At 37.8% G+C, this 12252-nt stretch overlaps 1 protein-coding gene across 1 annotated transcript in view; it reads right to left on the reverse strand.

Moving 5' to 3' along the window:
* The window catches only part of LOC136097754 (uncharacterized), a 190710-nt gene that overhangs the window by 43260 nt on the left and 135198 nt on the right, over nucleotides 1-12252 (reverse strand). The window contains exons 20-22 of the mRNA XM_071805503.1: nucleotides 11088-11340; nucleotides 6347-6510; nucleotides 1080-1239 (exon numbers count right to left, since the gene is read on the reverse strand). Of these exons, the coding sequence (XP_071661604.1) occupies nucleotides 1080-1239; nucleotides 6347-6510; nucleotides 11088-11340 (577 nt within the window). The remainder of the gene's footprint in view (nucleotides 1-1079; nucleotides 1240-6346; nucleotides 6511-11087; nucleotides 11341-12252) is intronic.

Consider the following 12252-nt stretch of genomic DNA (forward strand, 5'->3'; position numbering starts at 1 on the left):
ACTGCTGATCTTTCAGGGGTAGCTATAGGGACTTGAAAAACCTGCAGACCCTAATCTGAAACCATTTGTTCTAGTGGTTTAGAAAACAAAGGAAAACAACTCATACATGCTTAAGAGGACTAATTTCCTTCCGATCTGGCATCTTCTCATTGTTACATTGAAGCAGGGGAGTCACTAAACAAAGCATTGTGCACAGAGGCACTCCGCTCATAGATGTATAAATCCGATTGATGAGCACTTTAACAATTGTCCAAGAGCTGGTTTATAAGATAGTCCTACGGGAATTAATTAAAGCTAGAAAGCAAGGAAGTAAATGTCCCTCACAGATTACGATGTCACTTCTGTTAGTTTCAATTCTCCAAAAGTGATTATGACCAGAAGTGTCATTTGTGGATGGCATCCCCAACACTGGACACTTTGTAAACACAGATACATCTCCTGCGCACAACAGCTTAAAGTTTGTACGTTGTACATACAGGCTAGCGGCTTAATGGAAAAAAAAAGAGGAAGTATTTTAATAACCGAAGCAGGACAGACCAACTTCAGATGTCTCCTACCTTCCCCTGCAAATTTCCAAATCACCTCAATTCTCTGGGCTATCCTGGAAGGAAAGAGCCAAGGAGAAGAGCATGGCTATCAAATCTGACTCACCAAATTCACACCCCCTCCTCAGCACAGCCTGCCCTTGCAGGGAACAAATTTGTCTTGTTCATGGAGTTTCCAAGTTTGCCAACCTGGCTTAGAAATTATGTGGGATAGTACTGACATTTCAACAAGTTGCAAGTCTCCATGACCCAGTCAATAATCATCAGATAGCTTAGATCAGTTTTGACATGAGTGATGCTGCTAAGACTTTGGCTATTATAAGCAGATTGTAACCCCTCTCTAGATGTTCAAACAATGCACGTACAGCCTCACAAAATTCTTCTGAACATGCTTCTCAGTTTCTCCATTCAAAGAAGCACCGTAAGAATAATCTTCTTGTATATCAAGGTCCTTTTAAGTAATAACCAGAAATACAAAGAATGAATTTGCCCCAGTATGTCAGACTCATTTTAGTGACTTTGTTCACCACTCACCATCCGTCTTTCACCATTGATTCCTCTCCACTGCTCAGCTCTCTTAATAATGTAGCTCAGCTCCTGAATGGATATCTCTAAGTCCAGTGGAACAAAGAATGTGCCCTCCTCACTGTGAATGCGTCGAAATACATCCAAGAGCCAACCTTCGTTATATAGCCTAAGCACAGAAATGACACATTTGGTTCATCTTTGAAAGGACTATTCATGGGGAAAAAAAAAAAAAAAAGTTGTCCTACCCTTCTGTAGTCTGGTACATCTTGGGTTTGCCTTCAAGACTATATTGTCTACTCATGAGTAAAAAGCTTCTTTCCTACAAGTTCTCCAACATACAACCCCTATCAGCCCACTGGACAGCTTACAATACTTGAATCAAATCACATAACTTCAGCAGCAATTTTGTTTAATTATTTCAAGATACTGACTTCCAAAACAGATCTTGATCTTCCTTTCCTTCAGAAATGTCCAATGTCTGTCCTTAGTATTGGGCTGAGTAACTAGTTCTTATGCTTACATAGAGTACCTCAATTAGGCATGAATGGAAGTCCTGCTGTGCCAGGGTTCAATAATGGGTAAACCACATCATATAGGAAGGAGCTGCTCACCATTTTTTTCAACATCAAGCCTGAAGTCTATACAATCTAAACTTCTCTTGATGTTAGAAAAGTTCATTTTGTTTATTGGCTTTGTTTTTCTATGACATTTCTGTGCTGTGGTAGGGAATTGAATAAGCACTATGCAGTAAAATTCTCCACCACAAGAAAGGCTTGCTGTGTGGTATTTCTTAATGTAGGTGAAACCAAGAAATATTGCAAGGCTTTTGGAAAAGCCTAGTGTCACATTTTTAGCCTTAGATGAACTTTAAGACTTCAAAACATCACTGTTTAATTCAAATGGAACCTCTTCAAATTCATCTATTTCTTATTCTACTTTTATTCCAAAAACGGGGGTTCAGAAAATAAAGATCAGAAAACCTGGAATCTCAATCTTGGATATCACAGTGAGGTTTTTCCTTTTGTACCCTCTTCCAAGCTAATACTTTATTATAATTCAGTCATTGCTTGGTACCAATATCAGCTTCTCCTTCCTTCCCAGAGACTGGCTGAGTAGTAATAAGTGCAGGGATTTCAAAAAGCCCAGATTTCTTCAGCGACATACGGGTCCTTCTTTCTTTGGCAGATGGAAGAGAGCACAGGTACAACTCCTTTGAGCCTCTGAACTCTCATCCTTCTCAGGTGCAGCAAGACCAGATGCAGTTCTTGCAGCTGATCCTTATTCTTGGGTGCTATATTGGCATGTATGAGCTAACCAACCTGTGTGGAGGTGGAGGGCAGTCAACTTTTCAAGTAAATAGGAATAAGTTCACATTTACACTAGCTCTACATCTCACCTTAGAGTGCACACAGTAACTGTGGAGAAGCACACTCAATAAGCTGCTTAGTACAGTTTTTCCCACAACTGAGATTTATCTTGGAACAGAAATAAGGAGATGCACCAACACACAGTTTTTCAACTTGATGTCAGGAGGGGCTTTAGCTCTGTCTTCAAAGGAAGATGTATACCTTAGGATCAAGTCAAGATCTATATCCAAGAGTTTCTGTGATGGAGTAGCTATTGTGATACTGAAATCTAGCAGCCTGGCCCAACATCATATTAGGGGTTTATATCTGCTGCTTTGCTGCAGTACTCTCTGTACTTTTTTTCCCACCCTTCTTTTTTGAAGCCGCAGCCCTAAATTTGCTGCAGTTTCCAAGACGTCATTTTGGGATCCTCTTACGAAGAGAGCAGCTGGAAGATAATCTAATTGAGATGTAGGTAGTCCTGGGAGGATAAAAAAACTGGATACCAAAAAATAATTTTAAAAAGCTTTAAAGTGTGAAATGTAAATCAGTGCTAAGGCAGAGTAGGATACTAAATTATCTTAAACATGCTACAGAGGTATTTTTTTATAAATAACTGATACCCCTCATGTAATAATTTTGCAAATTCCACAGCATCTTCAAATAAAAGTTTTTCTCTTAGCCTGCATTAGATATTCTTTTGACATAACTGATACATTTTTGCAAAAAACATATTGACTCATAACTTAGAACTGTCTTGTGCTTAGTTGAAAAACTAGTAATCAAACTGGTGGGCTTTCTGGACTTCTCATCTTGAAACAATAATATTCTATGGTGTTTGTCTTTGAAATTCCAGGTCAGCAATTTAAATGACTTGCCACTTATCTTGCGAAACAAGAAAAAGACCTTGCCATTTATTTAAGCTCACTTAATGTAACATTCTTATTTCAAATGAAGTAAAATTTAATGCAGTTAAATTACTGTCTATTTGCTGCCATAAACATTTTCTGTATGAAGATTTTAAGCACATGGTTATAAACAATATAATTAACTTTGAATTAATTAAGAATCATGAAGCATGTCTTCCAGCTTTGTTCCTTTTGCCCAAAAGTACACAGCTTGCTCCTGTTACCTGCTTTGATTTCTTTTCTTTGGGAAAAAAAAATAATAATAAAACACTTCTCATATCTTAACATGGCTTCTTATAAATATGACAGTAATAATTTATATTGATGATGCAATAAAGAACAAAACCAAACTCAGATGCTGTTTTCTAGAGATATGAGACCCAGTATGATACCTTACATGTTCATTTATTTATCACAAAGAACATAAAACATGGAAATCATCCACTATCCAGAATCAGGTCAAAACATGGGCTTCTCAAAAATTTACACAAACCAAAATTCGAAGAGTAGTGTGAGTGGTTTAGAACAATTTATTACATCTTCAACTTGAGCCTTCTGCATATGTTTTTGAAAAAAACTGTAAGAAATATAAAAATAATTTTGTTGTTAACATTGAAAAATGCAGATTTTTGAAACTTTTCTCAAAAAAAAAAAAAATTCAAATACTAGGAATTTAAGACTTTTTCCAGCAGACAATTTTAGTTGAGATGGGTCTGCATTTTCTTACAGTGCAGAAAACATTTCACCAACAATTTTCTGTCTCTAATGTCTAGTGGAATTAAAATGAGAGAATTGCAAACAGTGCCACTTCATTTTTCCAAAAGGTAATTAAAATATCTTTCCACCCTGGATGTACTACAGGCTCCCAAGACACCCAAGGGGAGCCAGATTTATTGAGGTATGTTGGTTTATAAAGACAGCCTACTGCTGTTTATCCCCTGCCCATGATTTCATTAGCTTCCTGGTTTTTTGTCAGCACTGCTATGAAGCTTTCTAGCTGTGTCAGAAACAGACACTTCCCCTACTTGCTTTGGTGGTCTGGCGAGTTCACTGTTCTCATCCCTTTTTTATACTTTGCTGAATACTTCTGTTAAATGACAAATTGCTGAGTAGTTCTAACCAATGGCACCAACTCCACCATCCAACAGCCAAAGTCTTCCCTGTGTACTGCTGTCTCAGGACACAGAAGACATCCCTCGATATTTCTATCAGTTTACCTTAAAAGAGAAAGATGCGGTGGATGCTTGTGTAAAAAATAGATTTTCTGAGTCAAGCAACATTACATTTGAATTTTTTTGAGATATAACACCTGAGAAATATTCACACAAAGGGATACTACTGCCTTGGTTATAATACCATTTTGTCTTGAAAATAAGTGCTGATATCTCAATATTCAGGAAATAATGTTATGAATTGCAGAGATGCTTTCCTTTATAGCACTTTAACGGTTTTAATGCTATTATTAGTGGATTGACAGTGTGCTGCTGAACAGCTCTACCCAGCTCCAAGTAGGGCTGTGGACATACAATGAAGAGAAAGCAATCCAATTTCAGAAGCTCATATTATAACTTTATTCTGCACAGACTCCAGTCTTTAAAATGTTTCTTTTTGTTATCAAGCGAAGAACTTCAAAGACCTTATGCATTGTAACAGGTTTTATTGTCTTCCCTTTGCTTTTGTATTTTGCATGAATCATTTTTAAAATGTCTCATACTAAGACAACTTCTTTCCCCTAGTAACATTCTCCCCCCACCCCTTTATTGGAAAACATTATGGGAAAATTGATCCAGAAGGAAAGGAACCTTTGATGATCTTGCACCTGTTCCCCAGACAATGAAGATGTTGGTAATATTCTCATAAAAACCTGCCTTACAAATGTTTTAATTTAAATTAATTTTCCTGAGTAATAAACGACAGCAGCTAAAACTTATGAAGCTATTCAAAACTATTAAGTCAATGATTAAGAAGGCATTAACATCTCCAAAACTAATTAACTAGGCTACCAGTACATTGGAGTTGTGCACACCTTCCAGGAATGCACAAGCTTTGAAATACTTTGCAGAAATTTACATTCCCATTTATCTTTTTCTGCCTGCTGCAAGAGTTTGCTAAAAGTAGACCGAGGGATGATTATGTCAGATGGAGGGTGTATGCTGAGCTTTTCTATTCTTGCACCTGCCTGCATCTTGCCTTTGTGTACAGCTTTTTATTTGTGCTTGCCACCACTCAGTGTTCATCACTAGGTGAATCAGGGGCCAATGCAAACTTCATACTGCATTAGAGATGAGTCACTCAAAAAAAGAAGAAAATACACCTTCTCATTCAATATATTAAGACAACCTATCTCATTCATTTTCAGTGTCCTACACCTGTCCTTATTGACTGTAGAAGTAATGATGCCTACTAGAATGGTGACAGGAAAGGTAGTTGGTCAAATTTCATGATGAACTGAATATCGATTATGGGTAAAGTCATGGAAATATTATTTGGACTAAGTCACGTCATGCGGTGGGTTAAAGTCTTGCTCACATCAAGTAAAAAATCCTGTATGATTAAAAGGCTACAAGACTCTAGGAGACACTGCAGACTCAGAGATTTTGCACTTCACACCATATGTAGCTTTCTGAGTTTTCCCTATTTTTCAAAAAATCCCCTTTTAGGAGACTAAAGATATCTTCCAAAGTACCTAAATAAAAGGTACACACACTTTACAGCTTAAATCGTTGACACAGACACCACTGTTTGAAGCCAAAACAACAGAGACTCCTAGACTCTATGAAAAATCATTCTCTCATGTTCCTGTTGAGGAAATAAGTGGCTTCCTCTCTGACTCACTGTGCCCACCAAGTACCAATGCATTAAAAGTTAAGCAGGAGCTAACCCCTCCTTGATTGTCTGAAGTTCTGGACTCTGAATACGTGACATTGATGTATCTTTTCTGATGTCACCTTATTTTACCTTACAGGAGAAGGGGCTGGAGCCTAAGCTCCTAAGGGAATAATGAGATAAAGAGACATACCTTAAAAAGTACAGGTACAACACTGTTGAGGAGATGATGAACAGGATTGTATAAAGCATCACAGTAATTAAGGCACCAGGAATCCCTGACTCCTCTGCTCTTAAGAAGACCCAGTAGAGCTTTGCAGCATCAGCAATGGGTTTCTCTACACTGTTCCCAAGTCGCTGTCATGGGGGAAAAACATCAACAATAATAAAATACCAAACTTGATTTACCTATAGACACAAAAGAACAAAAATTTATTTAGAAGAAGGATTTAACTGTAATTTGTGGGCCACATGGCTTGAAACTTAGTCTGCTACACAGTATTTTAAATTAACCATGAAGACTAATAAACTATTTTCTGGCTTATTTTCATACAATTTAAATCTACCATTTAGAGGTGGCTTATTGAACAAAACCCGTGTCAGTGAAAATACTGGTTAACATATTTCAGGAAAAGCACGAAGTACAAAGGCTGAAATTTTTCTTATTTCAATGACCTAAGAGGTCTAATATTGAATGATTTATGGTGCTGTTTTTTAGGAGTGTTGAGTGACCACAAAACACTTGTGCCAGTGCATAATTGCAGACTGACCAGTCTCAAAATTACTTGCCCCTGTCACAAGAAAAATGCTGGTTCCTACCAGACTCAGCAAGTTACATAATTTTAAACACGTGCACTTTGGAGGGTGCATACACACTAATTCCCAGTTTCAGAATAAGTCAGTGTTTGGTGCTACCAGTGGAAAACAGAGGTAACAATCATGTTATCTGAAATGCCGAGCGGAAGTATCAGGGCATCTGTATGTGTTGCTAGCTGACGCCTAGCACAGCATTTCCACCAGCCTTGCAAACAACAGCACTGGTCAAAGAAGGTAGTGGGTTCGCAAAGCTTCACTGAGACCCAATGAGGTGAGAAAAACGGAAAAAGCAACTACAAGCAGATCTACAGGAGACACCAGCAGGGTTTTGTTACATTTTCCCCAAAGGGGTTGACCTTTTTTCAGTGCAATAGAGACAAGTTCCCCCTTATGGAGCAGTATTTTAGTTTATATACATGCATTATCAAGTCTGTCTGCAACCTTTTAAGTCAGAAAATCAGATATTCCCCTCATCTCCCATTCCTAATGTCCAGTCAGCCCAGTTTGGAAAGCCACATGAACAACCTGTAACATTGAAGGACCAACAAGCTTCAGCATTATTTTGTGATACAGCCCTCTAATTTCTTGATTTCCTGAGAAGAAATAAAGACACAATGAGGCTAACAGCTCTGAAAAGACCTGATTGTATCATACTCCCACTGCTGTGGTGGAATTAAACATACCTCTTAACTGTACAAAGTAGCAGCCATAAGTTGTATCATTAATAGCTTCTCCAAAGGTATATGACTGTCATATACCCTGATTAGTTATGTTATTAATAGTTTATGTTCAACTGCTGTGTAAAAAAATAAGCATGTATAACTATTTGCATTCTGCTGAGGATGAAATAAATCTTCGGCTTACTAAATGTTGGTAAGGAATTAATATTCACAGAATAAAAACAGTAATTTAATTGGGAATAAGGTAGTTTGTGTATTTTTGCAAAGATTCACAATGAATCCTGAAGGTTCCATAGAACTTTATGTTTTACTATATTTCTGCTAAAACATACAAAAAAGATTTTTCAAAAACCTACTCTTTTCCTTCCCCCTGATCCTCCCCCCTATATAGTTCTTAAGAACTAGCTTACTGTATTGACATATTATTGCCCTCTACTGGATCAATTTAGAAGAATTCAGCTACATATATAATGGGTCTTCTACTGCTCAGAGCTAAAATAAATTCCACTCTTCACTTTTTTCATTTTAAGGTGACACAGTGACAGTCATATTCATATTAAATCACATTGACAGATTTCACTAGGATGTGAAACTGCGCCACAAAATAATCCAGTGTTTATCATTCAGAGAGGGAGTCTGTGACCTTTAGGCTTCAAGAAATCTGCACCTTCCTGAGCAACTTGCCTAGACTAATCCTTAGAAAGACTCAAAACTTTCTCCTTTTTTTTGACTACCTTTGCAGTGTCATGCATGGTGAAGCAAAGACAATTGCAAGTCCAATGATGAGCTATACAAGGGCAGAAATTCTTGAGTGTATTTCTGCTCTCTCACCACCCTTTGCAACACTGCTAGGTTTCTGTAATGGGAATTACAGGTCCCAGGAGATGTATAAAGACTATATATAAAGACTAATCACTAACTCAGATCTGTCCACGTTGGTTACAAAAAAAAAGAAAATACTCTGGTTCTGTTTCTATTTCCCTGTTTGTTCTATCTTTGCCTCTTGAAGAAAAAAAAAAAAAATAAAAAAAAAAAAAAAAAAGAAAGATGCCTGCCTCATTTTTTATTACCAAAGAGACCGTCTACCAAGAGTGAAAACCCTCTGCACAGCAGTTACATTCTGACATCCCTCCAAAGAGGCAAAATTCTGAATCTCAAATAAGAATAAATTTCTCCCTTATCAAGCAGTCCTTTCTGGCAAAATAAAAATGTCTTGGAGAAAGTGTACCTTTCTATCAGTTTCTTATAACAAAGAAATTGTTCCATGGTCCTTGAAGACATGATCCAAAAAAGGCATCTTTATTTTAAACTGTTTAAATAACATTTGTCAACGTCTGACTCAGATACCCATCACACCACAGAGGGATGTTCATGTGAGCACTTTGCGATCTCTGATGTTTTACGTGGTGACATTTATCCACGTGGCTAAAAAGGTCTTACTCTCTGCATTTAACAAGCTACAAAGAGTCAAAATGACTGGTCCCAGGAAAGCTCTGGCAGAACTGGAACTTGAATGGCATTCTCCAAAATCATAAGAAAGTTTCTTACATCTGGAACATCTTTCTACAAAATAACAATAAATCAAAGCTGAAATCACACATTTCACACAGTATCCTGAGTTGAACACCCCTGAAATATTCAATTGCTCTCTAGTCTTAACAATAAAAAGTATTAGTAAACAAAGAAACTTTTGTCTCCAGGGCTATCTGTCATCTTTCATAAGTACTAAGGCCATTTAGGATACTAAGATACATCCTAGCCCTAAAGTAACTCAAATTACCGAAACACAACATTTAAAAAACGCTTGATATAATATAGATTGGCAAGTAAATCTGAAATAGTTGGTGAAAGAATGCCACAAGAAAAAAAATTACAAACGCAATAATGAAAACACATGTAAGAGATATAGTCTCATTTTGGAAAGGATACACACAGTATATTGTGTAATATTTGAACAAATGAGTTTCTACCAAAGACAATCTTGGTGGGTAAAACTGTCAAATTTTTAGCACAAAGTACAGAGAGAGGTGTGCTTTTTTGTTGTCATAATGAAAAACTTAGTTATTCATATCTCATATTTCCTCCTGACCAAGCCCTATTTGAGAATGATAACAAATCCAGTCTGACCAGAATGGAGCACAATTCTACTGAAGTCAATGGCAACTATTTTCTCAATGCAAGTGTGGGAAAGACAAGGCAAACCTCAGCCTTTCCTCCAGTTTTTACGAATACACCAGTATTAGGGGTGAGAAAAAAAGCCTTTTGAATATTCAAATGTTTCTAGCCTGGGTATGGGGGAAATACTTTTGGTTTTTCTCTTAGGAAAAGAAATCTTCACCAGTATAGTTACAATTAAAATTCAATTCTGTGCATGTTTTACACCATAAAATTAAAAAAAAAAAAAAAAAGGCAGGCTGTCCAAGTAAGAGCTACAGTGTGTTGCCACATGCTTAAACTATTGCAATTACCTCCCAAGTGAGCTCCAATTAACTTTCTTGAATAGCTGAATTTTAATTTTCAAAACCACTGCAATGGGAAACAGCATGTAAACAGTGGAAAATCATATTTTAGCAGGTCTTCTTAAAAGCCGAGCACAGGTTAGCAGATGAGGAACTCAGAGACCTGAGAAAACCTAATCCACAACAAGGGCTGTGGATTACTGCTTGATCTTGAGAGAGCAGCAGAAACAAAGATGTCTTTGGAAGGTAGACACAGGCAGAAAAAACAGCAGTACCACACATACAGAAAAGTTTTCAGCACCCTGTGCCCATCAAAAGGACCTCATGACACGTACATAATGAGAGCCAAATTTGAAACACACGTTCTGGGAGACCGGGCATTACCTCGGATGTGATAAAAGTTCCCAGCCACCAACATACAGATGGACTATATAGCACATACATAAGCACAGATAGAGTTGAGAGCTTTACTCTCACAATTTTACATATGATGATGCTGTTTCCCTAAAGATGTCTGTCTTTCAATCTCACAAGTCTTTTCAGGTGTGCCAGAAAATAATATTAACTACCTTACATGTCAGAGAAGTACACAATAACCTCTATTTTTTCATTTTGTCTGTTTCAGTTCTTAGAAAAAACTGAAGTGCTAATAATCAGTACTGCTCATTAACCTATCTCCATTAACATCCAAAATTGCAGTAATCCTTTTCAAAGCAGATGCAATCATTCCAGTGGTGGATTTACTTTCTTATCTGCATATATGACTTGTACAGTGCTTTTAATTTTATGCAGAAACACAGTGACTCCATTAGATGGGAATTTTGTTAATAAAAAGGTAATGTATAACATTATTATTTAATTTCTTTTTAACTTTCACGTTCCATTGCCAGGGGTGGAATTTCATATCTTTCAGTGATTCATTGAATAAAACAAACTTCTACGTCAAGGTCTCATGTCCAAGTTATTTTAAGTGACTTACCCCCAGGAATGAATCCACTATGAACACTGCCAAGGGGTCTAGCACTGTCCAGAGTCCCATAGCTATGATGAACTTTGACAAGAAGGAAGGGAATGAGTCAAACAGCTGCTGACAGACCCATCTGATCAGGACCATAAGAAGCAGCACTGCGTTCAAGGTTAGGGGTCCCACCACAACCATGACCAACTCTTCACTGGTCTGCAGCAGGGAGTTCTGGTAGATCAATTCAACAGTGTGAGGGAAAAGCTGGAATCTGTAAGTAAACAAAAGGAGATACTTTGTCTTTGCTCCTGGGCAAAACATTATAAAAAATAGAATCATGCATGCAGCATGTTGCATTGTAAAGTTGTGTCCCTGTCTTGGTCATAACCCTCTCACCAAAAACTGTATTAAGCTACGAAAAAAAAAAAAAAAACAACAAAAAACCAAATTTCTCCTCCTTCTACCTCTGCATCCTTTGATCCCCTCTCAGTTCAGCTGATGCACATTCAGACCCTTGGGACTGTGCAGGCAGGGCTATAGGAAGACATTAGTTCCCAGAAGCACCAATATGAGCACAGATCCCAGGAGCTCACCCCTCTGCATATTGCAGCACTTTTGGACATCGTACAAAGCAGAAAATGGGGTATAGAAGACATAGCTTTTAGCATTCTAAAGTGACTGGAAATGCTCCTCTTGTCACCATGGGATGGTGGGATTTGCAGAGCTCAGACAATGAACAAATTTGGTGGCAATGTAGGAGACAGGAACTGCACGGTATTGTGAGATACATACAGATGCTGAAATGCAAGGAAAAATATTCAAGCCAATTGAAGCGGCTCAAACTCTGCTCCTAACTAAAGGTGGTTGCAATTTATGAATGCTACCACTGTAATTGCTGGAACTAGAGAGCACTCGACTCAGCCTTCATGTTCTGCGGACACACAGCTACAGATTGGGATGCTGATCCAGGACGTCTTGTCTTGAGAACATGATCCTTTATCTAGCTGACTGCCTGGGAGAGCTGTGATTAGTGACTTTGAACATGACCATCTCTCTCACACGTTGCTTCCTTCTGTTGTGTTTCCTTTGCTTTCACAGACTCTTGATGCTTGGCCTTCCAGAAGTTTTAATGCCAGCTGGCTGAGCCCACCTGGGCTGTGCAAGGCCAGAAGCGAGAGATGGT

The sequence above is a fragment of the Patagioenas fasciata genome, chromosome 2 (assembly GCF_037038585.1).
Source record: "Patagioenas fasciata isolate bPatFas1 chromosome 2, bPatFas1.hap1, whole genome shotgun sequence".
Classification (NCBI taxonomy): domain Eukaryota; kingdom Metazoa; phylum Chordata; class Aves; order Columbiformes; family Columbidae; genus Patagioenas; species Patagioenas fasciata.